Source organism: Onychomys torridus, chromosome 19, assembly GCF_903995425.1.
Source record: "Onychomys torridus chromosome 19, mOncTor1.1, whole genome shotgun sequence".
Classification (NCBI taxonomy): domain Eukaryota; kingdom Metazoa; phylum Chordata; class Mammalia; order Rodentia; family Cricetidae; genus Onychomys; species Onychomys torridus.
Window position 1 is genome coordinate 40,506,767 of NC_050461.1, and position 19,215 is coordinate 40,525,981.

At 42.1% G+C, this 19,215-nt stretch overlaps 1 protein-coding gene across 2 annotated transcripts in view; it reads left to right on the plus strand.

Moving 5' to 3' along the window:
* Aig1 (androgen induced 1) overlaps positions 1-18,711 on the plus strand; it is a 218,707-nt gene extending 199,996 nt beyond the window's left edge. Inside the window, exons 5-6 of one of the 2 annotated variants that reach the window (XM_036169141.1) lie at positions 8,521-8,684; positions 9,268-9,573. In XM_036169141.1, the coding sequence (XP_036025034.1) occupies positions 8,521-8,684; positions 9,268-9,347 (244 nt within the window). In that variant the 3' untranslated portion in view covers positions 9,348-9,573. Of the gene's footprint in view, positions 1-8,520; positions 8,685-9,267; positions 9,574-18,061 lie in introns of those variants that run through there. The other variant, XM_036169143.1, reaches the window with a different exon arrangement.
* Positions 18,712-19,215: the final 504 nt, after the last annotated feature.

Below are 19,215 nucleotides of genomic sequence, written 5' to 3' on the forward strand. Positions count from 1 at the left end.
TTACATACCAACCCCAGTTCCCCCTCCCAATCTGCCCCCATCCACTCCTCAGTGTGGGTAAGTCTGGCATACCAAGTTGAAGGAGAGCCTAGCCCCTCTCCATTGTATCAAGGCTGAGCAAGGTATCCCACCACAGGGAATGGGCTCCAAGAAGCCAGTTCATGCATCTGGGATAAGTCCTGGTCCTGCTGCCAGGGACCCAACAAACAGATGGAGTCACATAGCTGTCAGCCACATTCAGTGGGCCTAGTTTGGTCCCATGTAGGTTCCTGAGCTGTCAGTCTAGATTCAGTGTTACTCATATATTTTTTTAAAAAGCTTTAACTTAAGTCAGTGGTGCTAATAACTATCTTATCTGCCAGTCACATCTTTATTTAATTATGGACTTAGTCCTGTGTGTCTGCTGTGTTCTCTATTCTAGGTGTCAACTTCTAGCTCATTCACATATACAGATCATATCATGAGGCAGTATTTTAACTTCTCTACGAACCTGGAAACAGGATCAAAGACATTCCATAATGTTCAAGGTGACCCCAAAAACACATAAATGAGCTAGAAGTTGTTCCAAAGTATAGAAGACATAGCTGCATATACAGGACAATGTAATTTATGAGACGCAATGAAAAATAGTAAGAGGGCCCTTTGTCAAAAAAAAAAATATATTAAGAATTACAAGATGGTGACTGTGGGTCATTAAGTCTAGGACCTGCTGAGCACTGAGTACCGTGTGACCAGAAAGCCTTCCCAGGGTCTGTGGGACTAGCTTCACTGAAAATAATCAAGAAATCATTCATGAGTATTACATTGTGATTATACCTTAAGGTATTTCCTTGAGAAACACCCCTAATATGCACAACTTGGCTTCTGCAGTTGTACCTGTAAGCTAAATGGTATTTCAACACCACTCAGCGTGAATTCCTCTGCTTGGTGTTTGTCTGTACACTGATGCATTTTCTAGCACTGCTCATACCTCACTTGAGAGAACTTTTGAGCCCCGGTTCCATGGAAGCAGGCATCCTTCACATAGCCCAACAGTCTCTAAAAATTCAGTAGCAAGTCTTGGCAAACTTACCACACCACAATCTCATAACGACACTTTCGCATGCCACTACTGTTCACCTCACAAGTGGAGACTTGTGTGTTAAACAAATGAAAGAGTCCATGAACAAAAAAATAAAATAAAATAAAACAGAAGAAAACTTCCAGAGTTCCCAAAATGCAATAAGACAGGTCCTGGTGAAATCAGTACTGGGGAGAAAGTCCATAGGACCTTCAGAATAGTCCTCAAACTGAACGTTTCTACAGTCCGTTCCATCGAGACGTGAGCTTACAGTCAGATTTGCCTGTGAAACATCCTTTGGAAGCATCAGAGAGTGGAGAGACACAGTAAGCCAGAAGCTGATGTCCACACTCTGCCTTACCCAGGACACAGGCCAATGCCCGGTGAATGTCGTGAGTCCCCACATGCTACATATCGTGTGACTGTTTAAGAGATATGTCATTGCCTCTTCTGAAGGAGTGTTTCATCCCTGCAGTGCTTTCCCCTTTCCTCGAAGGAAGTGCTAAAATCTGATGCTTGAGTTTTATAAGACATCCAATCTTGTGTTAAAACTTCACGAAAAAGTGATTTATCTCTCATTTTGCAACATCTCTGCTTCTCACACAGTTTCCACAGTGATCATGTGAATTGCTTTTATAGGCAGAAGGGAAAAAAAATGTTATAGAGAGATTTCATGCCTAAATCATCGTTTGGGTTCTAAGCATATTAAAGGCTTGGAGATCCTGTTCCCATCCATCACAGGCAGTAGAGGAGTCAGCCGTGCAAGCTTCGAACTGCACTATTGAGATGTGTGTCCCAGCCTCTCCACTGCTCAGTCTCTCTGGGCCTCAGTGTCCTCAGCTGGAAAACGACATAAACATAACACCTTCCCCCAAAGAAGGGGTCCTGGAAAGCTCAGTGCCTGTCCCCAGCTTAGAAGTGTAGTTGGCTGTAAGCTGCTATTGAACATGGGTCTACATCCTGTGTGTTTTTCAAACTGCCTAGCTTTCTCTAAATTTGAACAGTAACCTTTCAATCCTTTTAGGTAATCAGGAAAATAAAAAGGTTCCTGGTGGCACAATAGCTACTTCTGTCCACTCAGGATAAATATTGGTAACAGCCAGAACAGGAAAGGTTGACATGTGACCCTCACTAGGATGTCTCAAATCCTCCTGTCACTGTCCCAGCTTATGATTTTTGAAACAAGGTGATTTTGCCCGTGTGGCCAAATGAGGTATGGAATTTGAGAAGGTCTGTTTGTTTTAAATTTTCATCAATATGTGATAGGCAGTCAATATCCAAAGTAGATTACACACACACACACACACACACACACACACACCTGAAAATGTACTTGCTTCCATGTTACTAGTGGAAATAAAGCATTTCTGTGTTAATAGACACTATCTTCAAACCACTCCCTGGCTTCAGGTAACCACACTCCCTCTCTTTTTTCCACCCACATTCCACAGTTTCGCTGTTTAGTCTCATTCTCCTTGATCTGCCCCTTAAAATGTTACCCTTTGGGGAGCTCTTTTAGGAACCCATTTTCCTGATGCTTTCTCTACATTCTCACCTGGACGATCGATCACAGTCTGTGCCGATAGCTCCCACTATCATCTTGTTGCCAATGAGCTTGATGTCTCTGTTGCTACCCGTGGAATTACCAGCCTTCAGGACAACTCCACTTGGACAACATTTGGACATTCAAACTGAGCGTGTCCAGACAAAACTCTTCATCCCCCAACGGCAGCTCCCTTACAGCATTATTTCCTATCTCAGGAAATGGCAGCCCTCTCTACCTGGTAGCTCATCAAGCCAGGAATCTATGATTAATCCTTAACTCATTTCAGTGGCCTCACAGCATCAACCCAGTCAATCACCAAGTCCTCTAATTCTATTTCTGAAATAAGTGCTTTTTATTTTGAATTTTACTATGAATTTAAAAAAACATTTTGTGTTATGACCTAGCCACCAGGATGTGTGTGTGTGTGTGTGTGTGTGTGTGTGTGTGTGTGTGTGTATACACGTACCCACACATGCATTCCCTTATGACTGAAACTTCCATTTTGCAAGCCAGTTTTGATCATCATATGCAAACCCTTCTGACTTTTTCTATTCTGTTCTCTTGTTTTTGTTTTTAATGTTTGTAACCAGTGGTTACTGGCAAATCCTGAACAACCAGTGCTTCAGGGAACAGAGGAAGGAACGCCTGATGTATAGTGTTTGCCCTTCTGTAAACAGTCTGATAATGGTTGAATCCAAGCTGCCATGTAACCAGCTCACAAACTTCCTAAATATGTAACAATTAGCCTTCATTACCATCTTCAGCATGTGACCTACACTTTGATAGATACTGATCTACATAGCTTATGAAACAACCCATTAATTTTCATTTCCAATAACTACCACTTCTATCTAGGCCACCACTGTTTTGGATAGAATTGGTTTTCAGTTCCATCTGCCCACATTTATTTAATATCCGTCAAAGACTTCTTTCTCTCCATGCTTGGTAGCCTAGCTTTTGGATGATTAAAAAAGACCACCCACAGGTTGACACCAGCCCTGCCTATACTCCCTCCTTGCCTCTGAAGGCCCCAGACAAGCAGGTGGTGCACTTACATGCATGCAGACCAACCAGTGTTACACTTAAAACTATAAAATCTATGTTTAACGCAGAGTAATGAATAGTGAACTTAGAGAAGAAGAAAAAGAGAGGTCAAAATGGTAGGAGGGGAAAAGAAGAGAGAAATGGTGTTCAAGCCAGCCAGCATGATGTATTAGGATATCAAGAATGAAGCTGAGGGACTGTAGAGATGGCTCAGTGGTTAAGAGCACTTTTCTAGGGGACCTCTGCTCAATTCCCAGCACCCACATGGCATCTCACAACTATCTGTAACTCCAGTTCCAGGGGATTTGATGCCCTCTACTACATACATTCAGGCAAAACACTCAAACAAATAAAATAAAATAAAATATATGACTATATATTTAAAAAGAATTAAGTTATGTTGGCAGAAGAGCAAATACAATGTAAGAATGAGGAGTCAGTGCGTAGTCACCAGTTCAGAGTTTGCCGTGGAGAGGAGAGACAAAGAGCAGTGGTTATGAAATTGCTGAAAGCTTTTTTTATTGCACGTCCATGAGAGCCTTTGACCATATCGGCTATGAAAGAATGACTTGAAAGAAAGCTGAACATACAAGAGACTACCCAAGGATAACTAGCTGTACATGAGCCATCTTTGTAAGAGCAGAAATGATCCCTATGCACCAGTGGCACTCCTGTCCTGGCCTTTGTAATTGTTGTGAGCCTTAGCCTTTAGCAGCTGAGCCATCTCCAGCTCCTGCCCTTTGTAATTGTGCCCATGCTCACAAGTTCTCTTGTAATAGCTTGATCTCCCCCTAGACTGGACTCACAAGGACAGGCATTACCTCTGCCTCATTTCCTGCTGGATCTGTTTGCAGAGTGCTCAAATGGAAGACATGGATATGTGACAGTTTTTAAAACTTGTAAATTTCAAATAAATGGATTAGAGGTATATTTAATAAAGCAGGTAGTCCAGAAGCCTTTTAATACTGATTAATACATGCATATGTGTACATATATATAGATACACATTCACGAATGCACACATACACCATGGTTGTTGATTTCTGAGGATAAAATTTTTAACATAAGTGCCATTGCCTTAAGCATAGGTATTTGGGCGCTTAGATGAGAAAGCTTCAAAAATGAGACAGCAATTGAAAGCAATCCAACAACTAAGAACTCTCCACTCATAGATGAGCAAAGCCATGAGTCATCTCTGCACCAAGAATTTAACTGTGATAATATCAAGGAAACAAGTGGTGAAATCACAGCCTGTTAGGACAAGTGGATATATCATTCACACTAATCCAGGTGTAACCCCAAATAACAGGACTTCTGCATCTGTACCTGGGATGATTTGATGACCTATCAAGAAAAAAAAATCAGAAATGGGGGAGAAATATGAATATTTTAAAACAGTACCAAGTGCCTTAAGGAAAGCAAGTCAAGCATGGGGGGAGGGGACTTTGGGGCCTCCCTCCTAATTGGGGAGCTATTGGCAATTAATGGCAGCTGGGGGATGGAGAGCACGTTTTTTCTCAGTAGTGTAGCCACTGTTCAGTTCTCCATGCTGCAGCAAATATCCCCTGCACCCATGCCCATGCAAACAATCCTAATTAACCTCATTCAGGAAGAGACATGAAGGTAGAATCAAGACTTGTTGGGAAGAAAAGGTCCAGAGGGAGGAGAGGGAGATAAGAAAGGATAATTAGTGGAATGTGATTGTAATACAGTATATGCATGTGTGAATTTATCAAAGAATAATTAAAATGTTTTAAAGGGCAGTCAATTGTGCATTTCTTCCCCAGTTTTCCCAGTTCTTTGTGTGTGTGTGTGTGTGTGTGTGTGTGTGTGTGTGTGTGTGTGTGTGTGTGTGTGTGTGTTATTTAACTTGGCTTCAAATTTACTTGTGAAATGAGGACAAATATCCCTTATAGGGGGTTTTATAAGGTTAAAAAAAGGAAACAGATTATGTGAACACATTGTATGCAGCCCATTTACACAGGAATCAGAGTACAGGGATGAGACATGGAAAGCTTAAGTTGAAATTGACATTTTTCCAAGATGATGTGGATACAGTAACTGGTCATGGAATTCTAAAGTTTGAGGAAAGATGCAGCCTGAAGATATACATTTGGGAGTCATCTAAATCCACGTAGGATGTGGCCATGGTTATATCATTTGGCATTGTATTTTGGTTCCATGGAGATCAAAAGTGCATTACATAGTCTAAGGAGGAGCAGACCTCAGGCCTTACATCAGAAGTGTCCTTTATGAGCTGCAAATGAAAGGCTCAGTCCACCAAAGGCAAGTGGAGTGCCAGAAGCAGGTATGCAGAGTATAATTAACATTTATAGTTGAATCGCACCCCTGGTTTGCCTAATGGAGGAAACATTGACAGCGAGTCAGGTCACAATTTTGTAATTGATTTGTAAAAATGATTTACTATTTCATGATGTTAAGTTGAGGAAATGTTGCGTATTTTCTACATGGATGCCACTTAGCGGCTGCAACAGCACCTCCTTACTTTAGTTAAAATGAAACAAGGAAGATCTAACTGCCAATGATTCATGAACTAGCGGAAGAGGTTGTATCCAACGTCACAGTCTAATTCCAACAATTGGATTTCTATTGGTCTTCACAAGTGCTTTGGCTTTAAAAAAAAAAAATCTTTTCCTAACTTTTTTAAATAGAAGTGTTTTGGCTTGAGTAAGTCAATACCATGGAAACAGCCTTTTCTAGATGTACACTTACATGTCATAGTTATGTCTATCCCCAAACTTTTCATCATCTTCAACACAAACCCCCTTTTCCTGCAGTCCCCTTGGCCCCTGGTTTATTAGTCAGCTTTCCATTAGTATGTCAAAAATAAAATAAAATTAAATAAAATAAATAAATAAATAAATAAATAAATAAATAAATAGAGAAACCATTTAAAAGAAGGGAGAGTAATTATCCATCACAATTTCACATGTTTCAGTCCATGGTCAGCTGGCCAGACAGATTTCATGAGGGAGCAAGTAGAGGTGCAAAGTTGCTCACCTCACAGGGACTAGAAGAAAGAGAGAGGGAAGGGCCAGGGGTGAGGTAGACTGTTCAGAACCATGCCCCAACCACCTACTTCCTCTAACTGGACTTCTTCTTATAGTCTCCTCAACTTCCCAATAGCCAGTTGAGTTAAGAATTCATCAATGGGTTAATCCACTGGTTAGCTCCAAATCCCTATGCATCATTCACTTCCCAGAGACCCCACCACAGGATACTGCTGCCTTGGGGACTGATCTTTCAAAACATGTGTTGAGGGGGAAGCGTTTTTTTGATGGAGATGTAGTACCTAGAGATCTCTATTGTGCTTTATCTCAGGCTTTGCCTAATTTAGTGCCTCATATAAATGGAGTTGTCAGGGGTTTGGGGATTTAGCTCAGTGGTAGAGTGCTTGCCTAGCAAGCGCAAGGCCCTGGGTTCGATCCTCAGCTCCAGAAAAATTAAAAAATTAAAAATAAATGAAGCCTTCAGAAGCTGTCCTATGATTTGACTTATTTATTATCATGTTTTCAAGGTTCAGTATGCTGTAGTGTGTACTAAATTTTATTCTTCCTTGTACAAAATAACATTCCATTGTGTAGTATATACAGCCCTCTGCAGATTCATTCATCTCTTGATGGACATGGGTGGTTTCACACATTTGGATACTCTGCGTTTTTATTAATGTGTTACAGTGTATTGAAGTACTACAGTCTCCACTTTGAATTATTCTAGAGATAAAGTAGAATTGCCATAAATGTGTTGTGCATGTTTGATGTATTCACGTATGATTTGGGCTCTGTGTGTTTGTACTTTGTTCATTTAAAAAGTGAAATTCTTTCAGCATCATCACCAGAGTAAGTTTCATCTCTGTGGTGATTGGGGCTTTACCCACATGGATAATAGAAGCTCTGTAGTGAAGTTCCATGGCTTCCGGCCACTAATGAAGCCTTTGTGTGGGTGGGTGGGTATGTCCACACTCCTAAAGAGTGGCTCCCCAAACACTAAAGTGTAGAAAGTCACCTTTCTTCTCAGTGTAATAGTTATTTATATTTTATTCACCCTCCAAAACTGGTACTCTTTGGTCAAAAGAACAAACATCAAATAGTACAGAGAACTGCGACCAGTAGCCATGCCAGGACCATGGCAGTGATGTAGACATTGCAACTGAGCTCTGGGAAGCAAAACTAGTTGATGTTGCTGTTTCCACAAAGCCAGAAACATCCAGCTGAGAAACAAGATGATTACACGTGTGCATGTGCAGATGTTTAGAAGGGATGTGAATGCAGGACCTGCAGAGCAGAGAAGCAGGAAGCCTGTATCTGCAGGGTGATAGAGTGGTGGTTCCAGTGCACGCAGTTCATGTTCCTGTCTCACTGAAAGGTGGTATGGCAAGATACCTGGCATATACTCAGTCAGCTTTATTACAGGATGGTTGCCTAATGCTCCATTGTTCCATTGTATAAGAAGAGATTAAAAGGGTTGTATAACAGTATTAAATCACCCAGCAGTTTCTAATACCTAACCAAAACCTTTTAAGTGTCATTAAAGACAAGAAGACACTGCCAGGAAGCAAGAGATTAGGGAGATGTGTCACTCAGTGCAGTGTAGGGTCCTGACACAGTTCCTGGGATGGAGGAAAGACACAGCAAAGAAAGGCGGCAGTTTGGGTAGTGTTGATGGACCAGCGCTGACTTCACACTTGGAGTAACTGTCCTAGAATTATACAAGATATTATTAACAGGCTGAGGGTGAGCCATGCAGGAGTTCCTTGTTGGTGTGATGGGCTTGCATTTGTAACACAACAGCTTTGACATCTGTCATGGCCATGACTCCATCTTTGTCTCCTGTCCAATTTCCAATGCAGGGTGTGCTGGATACATCATGTCACCGGCATGTGGGTGTACCCTTTCCTGGAACATATTGGCTCTGGAGCTAGGATCATCTTCTTTGGGTCAACAACAATTCTAATGAATTTCCTGTACCTGCTTGGAGAAGTGCTGAACAACTATATCTGGGATACACAGAGAAGTAAGTATCATTCAGGGCATGTAAAACAAGAACAGCACTGCCTACAAAAGCCTTGGCTGAGGGTAACTTCTGCAGCAGTCTCTTTGGTCTTCCACACAGGCTGTCCTCAGAAGCTTCATTTTTTTATTACACTAGTAATTTAGGAGCTGCTGGCAGTGTTACCTGAAAGGTTTATTTCTCACTTGGTCTTATTAGGTAGTAAAACATGCAAACCTAAAGATAAAAGAAGCATGCTCATAAAATTATATAGAAAAAAAAAATACAGTGTTAACAGGAAAACAGAAGTGAAGCCAGCTATGATTAACAGAATTCTGTCTTAGTGAGGGGACCCTAAATTAAATAGTAAGTTATTGAAAGAGCCTCATAAAAAGTCACCAGATCTCACTTTTTATGCCATCTTTTCATGGATTTGGTGGTCTCAGAGGAATCTCATGATGATGAAGCCAGAACTATCAACAATGCAGGTGCTGCCCTTTGCCGGAGTGGAAGGTCACAGAGAGATGCAGTCATTGAAGAATATATTTCATTGCGGCTAAAGCTCCCTTAACCTTTGACTTGATTCCTCTTTTGTTTCTATTTATAGCAAAGGCTCCTCCTGGGCAAGAAACTCAATGTAATCTAAGCCGGGACAAACCTGTCCAAAATCTATGTAAAAAGACATAAACATTGGAAGGTGGAAAAGCAAGAGCTTAGACATGTAGGGATCTGAATCCCACGCAAAAACACATCCAGAGGCTGGTATGGGGCTTTCGGGGAGATCGGAACATCTCTATGAACACGGTCCTTCATTCTCCATATCACCTGTAAGTGGACTGTGGTCCACAAATGTTGAGCACCTGACTGAGGGCCAGTCACTGTGCTGGAGCACAGTCCACTTGACTAATAAAGTAGTGCTTGCATAGTTATGGAATCAGATTGTTTTTGTGTGTGCTTCTTCTGAGACCTTGTGAGTCAACATGTCAACCAGCGCTAAATGGTCCCCAGTTTTCATCCATTCAGACCACAGCTTGGAGAACCAGACATTAATCTTTTCATGACATTTCCTCCATTCAACAGAAATAGTAATCTTTCTCTTTTAAATTATAGAATTATTTGGTACCCTTAAAAATACTTTTGATTGTGTGTCTAGCCTTTAATGGCATCTTTTGAGGATGGGTGGTGGTGGCACGTGCCTTTAATCCCAGAGCAAGGTAGATTTCTGTGAGTTTGAGGCCAGCCTGGTCTACAGAGTGAGATCCAGGACAGGCACCAAAACTACACAGAGAAATCTGTCTTGAAAACCAAACAAACAAACAAACAAAGAAAAAGAAAAAAGAAAATTTGCCTCATCATCTTCAGAGAATGGCTGCAGTTAAATTTCAGTTAGTATGTGCAGTCCAGGAAAAAATTTTCTGGCATTCTCTATGCCCTGGATATGTTCAATTCTGGCAGACATTTGACCATACCTCTGCTACTGCCTTGAGAAGGTGGCCTAAATGGCAGAAGAGATAAATATCCAGACTAAAGAATGTTGCTTCCCAGCAGCCGTGAATGAGGAGTTAAAAATGAACATCGACATTGAGATTGTTTTCTGAACAATCTGTGCAGCATGTTTTCTTACATGGCATGCATAAAAGTCAGTCACCGTTTTATAGCTTATTTCTGTTTAGAGATTAATTGTATCTACATGTATTTAGTAGAGCCCCAAGGAGCTGTTGTTTGTATCAAATCAGCATCCTCCCACTGATGGCCTCCCCTCAACTATGTGTGTGTGTATGTGTCTGTGTGTCTGTGTGTCTGTGTGTCTGTGTCTGTGTGTCTGGGGTGGGGGGAGGACAGAGATTTCCTAGTAAGATCTGAGCTTGCTTTACCAGCAGGACTGCATAAAAGGATGATTTGACCATGGGCCTTGGGTACCAGGTGTTTGAAAGGGTCTACACTTGGTTGTATCTAGCAAGGGGGAAGTCTTTTGCCTCACTCCTTGCCATTGTTGTAAAATCCCTTTTTAATAAAGGATTCTGAGCCAGTGGATAAGGATTCAGGCTCTCCCAAGGCTATCCTGTATTTCCCTCTGTTTCTCTCCCCTCTATTCTTCTATCTAAATTTCCTGTCCCTCACTATTCAAGAGTACCCTGAGAAAAAAAAAGATGGGGACTGGACCCCACAAATGGTTCCATGAACTGGGACCAGAGACTTGGTAAAAGGAGAGAGGGGACATCACAGGTATAAAGAGGCATGCCGATAAGGAGTTGAAAAATAAAGACAACGATATTTTGGTCTCAGGAGTGAAAGTAAAGTGGCTGAAAGATGCCCAAGTGAGGCTGCAGTATATACCTCTTAATATCTAGGTTTCTCTTTTTCAATCTCTATCTATCTACTAAATTAGGTTTGAAAATGATAGTATAAGTAAGTCATAGAAATGTAGGCTTAGGTATGTTAGGGTAGAATAGGCTTTAGGTCTACAGATATCGTGTAGGCTTAATAAGAACTTAGGGTAGACTTAGAATTTCCCTAGTGCTGGACCTAGGATGCCGAGGGCAGCATCCAGGACCAAGTAGACTGTAAACTTGGTAGTATGAGCAGCTTCAGAAGCACTAGAAGCCACCAACAATGGCAGGTGCCAGAGCCAGTGCAAGCAGCAGCTGAGACCCATGGGGCATCAGCCCAGTGCAGGTGGCAGATGCCCAGGAGACAGTGCAAGCGGCAGGGTTCTGTGTGCTTTCTGCAGTGAGGAGAACACAATCAGTCAGGGTGCTTGTGAAAGCCTGACTGACATAGCATGAGGCTACACTCAACCTTAACAAGCCAGCTCACAGAGGCTTGGAGTGCAGCAAAAACTTCAGACCCCAGCTGCCAGAGCAGGTCTGTCTCCCAGAGCTGCAGTCCCCAGGCAGAGACACCTCGGAAGAGGCAGATAGCTGAGCAGGCAGCTGGAGAGCAAGAGCACAGGGTGCCATGGCAGCTGTGTGAGTGACAAAGCCTCCATAAAAAGATGCCCACAAATATGCCCACGGGGCGCACACCAGGAGGGCCAGAAAGCAGGCAGTCTGAGTCTGAGTGCATTCACTCAGAACGCTGGGGAGCCTGAAGTGACTTTCAGCTGTGCAAGCAAACAACACTCTTGGAGGAGGACTCCCAGCAGAGCAGGTAAGGGAGCCAGGGGTGCAGCAGCCACAACTGGCCATGGCTGGGTTTCCTCCTCAATCCCAGGTACTGAGAGCAGCGGCTCATAGCAGGGGCGGCCTCTTGAGTCCATGTGGCATGAGATGATTGAAAGCCCTTAGGGCCTCAGGACACAGGGGTCCTGGGAACTGCCTGGTTATGAGAAGCACAGGCAGACTGGAACTGTGAAAGCTCTAAAAGCCTGAATCGAACTAGCAGCAAAGGCCTTGCAGTTTCTGGTTGCTGGCTATAAGAAAGTCTCTTTGAAAGGACTCTGCCCCAACCAGCTAATAACTTTTTCCCTGAAGCAAAAATGGCCTTAGGGGAAGGATACAGACTGTAAAGTTCAGCTGTAGCAGAGAATGAAATTTTCATAAAGGCTTACTTGAACTGAAAAAAAAGGTTTGGTTATGAGACTCCTCATATTTGGAGCTGTTTACTTCAGAGTCATTATGACACTGACAGCTATACAAAGATTTAAGGGCAGCTGACAAGCCAGGCACTGATAGTTTTGATGCCTGTCCTGGATCTCACTCTGTAGACTAGGCTGGCCTCGAACTCACAGAGATCAGCCCAGCTCTGCCTCCCGAGTGCTGGGATTAAAGGCATGTGCCACTGCTGCCTAGTGCTTCCTGGAACTTTAAGACTGGTGATAGAACTGTGTTTTTAAACTTTTTGAACTTAAGAAATGAGATGGACAGGAGTGATTTTATTGCACTGGGACAGTTTTAACCTTACTTACACATACAGACTCTGTTCACAAACTGCTTTGTGTTGAAATGGAACTGTTTATGTAAAATGGAACTGCTAGTTGAACTAGTTTTGTGTTAAAAATGGAACTGTTTAAATAGAGAATTTCTTTCTACTCAGGTTCAAGATGCAGTTTAAAAAATTATTTAAAAAAAGGGGGGGAGTTAATATTCTTCCGTTTATTTAATTTAATTTAAATAAATATTTTCTTGTCTCTTATGTGGACTGATGTTGTGTTAATGTACCCTATGTTTTGTATAGTGCTATTAAGAAATTGCTTTTGGATATTTGCTAAAGTTTTTAAATGTTAATAGTAATATTGAGAGCATTGCTTTTGGATGTAGGTTTGTAAGAATTGTAATTGTGTATAGTAATATTTATGTTAGAATTATGTTAACCTGTTAATGTTAATGATGAAGCTAAGGGAGTCTTTAAGTTTGATGCAGTTGCATCCAGAGTTTGATTTATTTGATGCTGTTGCATCAAGAGGTTTTTTATTTTAAAAAGGGCTTAGTGCATCTAAGACTTCTGTAGTCACCTTAGACTCATTCAACAAGGACATTCCATCTTTATCATCCTCTGCTACTTTACTGGGAGATGTGGCAGCCCTAGAGAGTAGGAATAGTGCTGTGGTAATTCCAGCTACTTGCAAGCTCTTAGTGGATTCAGAGCTGTGTAGAGTTAAGCTGTGTAGCCTCACTTGAGTTTTAAAATATTAAGAAAGGGGACCTGTGGGAGCCCACAGAGGTTTCCTAGTGAGATTTGAGCTTGCTTTACAGCAGGACTGCATAAGAGGATGATTGGACCACAGGCCTGGGTACCAGGTGTTGGGAAAGGTCTATACTTGGTTGTGTCTAGCAAGGGGGAGGTCTTTTGCCTCGCCCCTTGTCATTGTTATAAAAAGCCCTTTTGAATAAAGTTCTGGGCCAGTGGATAAGGATCCAGGCACTCCTGAGGCTATCCTGTGTTTCTGTTTTTCTCTCTCCCCTCTATATTTCTATCTAAATCTTTTATCCCTCACTCCTCAAGAGTACCCTAGGGTAAAAGTAGAAACAGTCGTCCCCCCCTCCCGTGTGTGTGTGTGTGTGTGTGTGTGTGTGTGTGTGTGTGTATGTGTGTTAATATGTTCATCTGACACTCTAATGCAACTGGGATTGCAAGTTCATGCAACTATGTTCCTCCCTTTTTAATATGTGTTCTGGGGATCAACCAGGAGTCCTTATGCTTGCAAGGCAAGTACTTTGCTGACTAAACCATTTCTCTAGTCCTTTATCCTAAATTTATAAACAAAAAAATTCATTATGTCTGTGTAGTGAGATTTTTTTATGCACCCACACTTAAAAATTGGAAATATAGTTGGACTTCCTCTCCTTATCAAGTATTTTAAGATGTGGTGACACTGGTCCCACTGTGCCTTCTGTCAACAATGGATTTGAACTGAGCATCAGTTGCCGCCTTTAGATGCCCATCTAACTTTCCCTAATTCTCATCTGGCACTTAACTCAGTCTATTTCACAATTGAGTTTGAAAATGCAGATTAAAAGCAGCGTGTGGGGTGCGGGGGAGGGGGGTGCATGCCCACATACCTGGACATATGCATGAGTATGTGCATGCACATGTTGACTACTGTTTAGTACAGTATAAAATATCTGTTTCCACAAATCAGTTACTATAAAATTCCTCAATGAGAAGGAGTACTGCATATAAGGTATAAAACACCTTCCTGAATTCCTTAATGGTTTTCAATGACTCAAATCCTCTGGTTTGTTTATGCTATAACTTCAAGATGAAAAAAAAAAAAAAAAACATTTGCAGACTATGACATCTAGGGAGGATAAGTCCTAGAAATTATCTAAACCGACCCTCTGCTTTACAAAGGCAGCTGAAGCCTATGAGTGACCTACTGAAATAATTGTTGGCAAAGCCAGTGTCTTCTACCCAAGGTTCATCACCTTCTCACTTCTAGTGAAATATCAGAATGTCTCCATGTTTTAGAAACACCAAAACAGGCCTGCTTGCTAAGAAATACAAGCCCTTAAAATAAGTTAAATTAATAGTCAAACATTTACTCTTTTACAAATAAAGTAACTCAAGATAGATTTGTGAGGCCTGCTTGTGTTTGCTTGAATAAAATACCACAAGCTGGGTATCTTAAACAATAGGAAGAAATTGACTGGCATGTGTAGATGCCACAAGGTTCAAAGCAAAATGGAGTCAGGATTAGTTCCTGGTGAGATCCTTAAGGGAAAGTCTGCCACAGGCCTATCCAGGGTTGGTAGCTGCTCATCTTCGTGCTCAGAGATGCACTCCCTGTATGTGATATGGTCTCCCAGTTTCCCCCTTTTAGAAGGATGCCACTCATATTTGATGACATTTATCCTAATGGCTTCATGTAAGCTTTGTGAAGACTTCATCCAAATAAAGTTTTATTCTAAGACAATGGGGATTAGGAATTTAACATCACAAGTTTGGAACTCTAAATAATTTGTCCTGTAATAGTCCCTGTACCATAAATGTCTTTCACACATGTGAAATGCCTTCTCATCCCAGTAGCTCCCAAAAGCCATTCTGGTATCAACTCTTCAATTAAATAATAATAATAATAATAATAAGAAGAAGAAGAAGAAGAAGAAGAAGAAGAAGAAGAAGGAAAAAGGAAAGGAATGAAAGAAGGGAGGGAGGGAGAAAGAATCTCTTCTGAAGTATGATATAAACCTACAAACCATGTATGGGTGAGATGGGGTCATAATTCATCCCAAAACAAAATTGTTCTCCAGGTTCATGTAAACCTACAAAACCAAGCAAAAAGTTACCTCCTTCTAAAACATGGTGGTGTGGCATGTCTGTGATGTTCAGTCCCCTTCCAAATGGGAGAAATGAAAGAGGAAGAAGGACTCATGGCTACCAAGCAAATCGGAAAGCAAGCAGGGGAACGCTCCTTTAATTTAAACGCTTGAGAATAATCCTCTTTGGCTGGATGCTGTAGCCCTAAGGCTCACAAGGAGGGGTTGGACCCTGCATTCTAACCCCCGGAGAACAGAAGATCCACCCTCCCCCAAATCCTGGACAGGAATCATGGGTGTGTGTGGGGGGGTGGGTGCTCTGGAACCAAGGAAGAGCTAGTGACTGAAAGTCCTTGTGTCATTGGCCCTCCATTTCATGCTATGTCTGAGCCTTTCGTCCAGGATGATACTTTCTTTGGGTATAAAATTTTCAAAGACAAGCCAGTTTCTCCTGCAATTCGAGGAGACTCACGCCATCAGAGAAGAGGGTCCTTCAGATGGTTTTCCTGGATTATTGCCTCTCACTCTGGCTTCTGCTGCAGCAATTGCTTGGATCCATGAGTCAGATGCCTAATTTCTTTAAGGAACAATTGTCTAGCCACACCCTGGGCTTTCTCTCACATTTTGAAGCACTGTGGGTCAGGACTTTGGCATATGATTGTTCAATTCAACCCACGACCCCTGAAGCATTTCTGTCCTTCACCTAAGATGCTGTTCTAAACTCTTAACTCTGACTAAAGCAGTTGCTCTCACCAGAGTCAAATTTTAAAAGACCAGAAACAAGAGTGCTCAAGAGTAAAAGGCCAGGGCAAGAGCAGAGAGAATAGGTATAAGGGGTTCAGGGGAGGGAGTTAGGCCCAGGCCTCCATGTGCAAGCATAGGACCCTTCTCTGTAATGCCCATCCAGGTTGTAGCTCTGGCACAAGCTCAAACAGCCTGTCTCAGCTCTCTGATGAGTTCCTGTCTGCTACATCAACCCATCAGCAGAATGTTCTAGAGGAAAGGGACCAAAGAGAAAAAACAAAACAAACAAACAACACACACACACACACACACACACACACACACACACACACACAGCACAATTTTGAATCCCATCTATCCCCAGCTTCTTTACTTGTGTAGAGAACATGGAACAGAGGTGGGGTCTCAGGCTTGTGCTGTCTGATGGGAGCCTGTGTGGTTAAATGCATTTGCCTTGGTTACCTACCCAACAAAGGAGACATGGTGTACATTATTCCTTTCAACCAGCTCCTCTCTCCTCTAGCCCTTGTTCCTAGATGTGATGTTTCCCTCATGTGATCTGTGGGAAGTATCTTGGAAACTATTTTATGTCTTCACCAGTTCCTTACCTGTGAAAATCGACCATGAGAGAGGATACCTGCTCGGAGCAGTAATTCACATTCCTCTGGCTCTCCTGGACTCAATGAAGCTCGCCAGGAATGGAAGCTGGTGGAGGAGGGGTCCTTAATTAACCCTAGAATAATTGCAACCCTCTGATGTTGGCCTTTTTGATTGTTCGCTGTGGGGGTCCAAAGTGTTAGTCCTGTTTTCAGAGGCCTTCCTCTACATGCATTTATTATCAACAAAGATTAGCTGAGCATCTACTGTGAATATGCTATCAAGCAGTAGGGTTATAATTAAGGACAAAATACTTAAGTATTTTGCCCTTAAAACTCTCTGCCTTTGGAGAACTAAGCATTTATGAAAGAATAGTAACAGGACCAGAAAGACAGTATTTCAAATTCTTTCATTTGTTATTGCTATTGAAGCAGACACACAAAAAGCACTCAAGAGCTTCAGGGAAGATTAGAAAAAATGTTTATCTAGAAGCAAAAGAAAAAGAGAAGAGCAGGTGGAATTTCTGGATTTAAGCATAACTTCCGAGAGTAGCCTGAACAACTTCATCTCCAGGAAAAGGAACCATCACCAACCATTCACTGCAGACAACAGACAAAGCCTTTCTGATCCAGTGCATACACGTCCTTCAGGAAAAGCAGATCCGGATGAGTGGCTCCGGCAGGCAGAACTTGAGTTTCAGTACACACAATGTATGTGGCCAGAAGTATAGTCAGGGGTACAGTGATTCCTAGCATGCCTGAGGCTCTGGGTTCATGCCCTAGCATGGGGCAGGAGGCAGAGTTAAAACTGTGCGTGTGTGTGTGTGTGTGTGTGTGTGTGTGTGTGTGTGTGTGTGTGTGTTGCGCATAAGCAGAAACAGCTCCTGTGGCTAATTAGGGCTCCATGGGCTTTTAAAAAAATAATAAAGTTTTAAAAGAGCAGCTCTTAGGTTTTTAGAAACCTCATATCCTTTTCTTGAGAATGGACAGGACCACAGTGAAAAATAAATGAAGCCATTTAAATGCATCAGCTCCATGGCTCCTGCTGCTAGGGACTGGCTAAGAAGCAATCCAGCTGGAGTAGTCATCATGCGGACCAGTGAGTCAGGAGTCCTCCTGCTTCAGGGTCCTGCTCCCAGAAGCACAAGGACCAGGCTGTGTCGCAGAGATGTCAGGAAAGCGTGGGGAGAGAGGTCACTGAGGGTGTTTCTAGAAAACATTGCAAACTGCCTTTCTTCTTAGCTAGGAGAAGGAGGGAGGGATGGAAAGGTGACTGATGTAAACTATGGTAGCTGGAGATTCTAGGAGCAGCTCCCACATAGCTCTGCATCTGATGCTCAAAGAAAGCTCTTTGTCTTTCCAGGTATGGAAGAAGAGAAAGAGAAACCTAAGCTGGAATAAGATGCAAGTCAGAAAGGAGAAGCAGGAAGGGACTACCCTTGAATGCTTTTGGCCCTGGGCACCAGCAGTGAGGAGACAGACCTTCAAAGGGGCCATGGCATCAGCCCTGTCTCTCTGACCCTGCTGGAGGATAACTTTTATATTCAAACATGTGCAAAGTAGGATGCATTGCTTTCAAAGATAACTCACCCTGACTGTTTTACTCTATTCCAGGTTCATTATTGATGACTTCTTTTCCTCTTTTTCTAGTTTTAAAACTAAAGTTGGTCATTGAACTTTCATTTCTGCAATAATAGCTCCACGTAATCAAGAAAAAAAAATCGACTTGTGTTTCTTGTTGAGGAACATGATGAGGTTGGAAGGGCGGGTGTGGATCAAGGCATTCACATTTAGTCTTAAATGTGTGCAATGACTGTAGGACACAGTATGGGCCCCAGAGGAGGCAGGATAGGTGGTTCCTGTAGCGAGAGTCATGGTTGCCTCAGTGAGCAGTGTTAGTAATAGTATCAACTTAGTCAAAACCCCGAGTGTGCTTGAATCTCCCTATTTAATCTGTGAATACTTCCCACATGCAAACGTTACTGTTAATAAAGATCAACCAACCAAACTTGATGTCTGCGTGGTCTGTCTCAGTCTTAGCAACCTGGTTGAGGTGTGTCTGTTCTTGCTTGTTTCTGTTGAGGCAGGCCTGTTGAAAGTAGGTTGACTGTACCTCATTTTCCTATTTTAGAAGTGGTATGTTCTCATAATTCCAGAAAGAACACTTTAAAGTCTAACTTCTAAACTCCTGACCATAATTATTTGAAAGGCAGAAAACAGTGTTATATCAATTATAAAGCATTACTTAGTATGAATATTGGTTGTACATACTAAGATAGATCAACAAGTAATATAAAACCATTTCTTCTAAAAATGACTTAATTGGTGATACAACTTAGGAAGTACTAGAAAAGCCACCCCCATAGGCACCTATGAATGTGCTCTCTTATCTACAACCACCACTTCATAAAGGACCTGATGATCCCCATTGACTACTGACTGCAAAGGGCTCAGGACTCCCTAAAGAGAGAATGTTTTATGAGGCTCCTGGTAATTAATTTACAGATAATTCAAAGA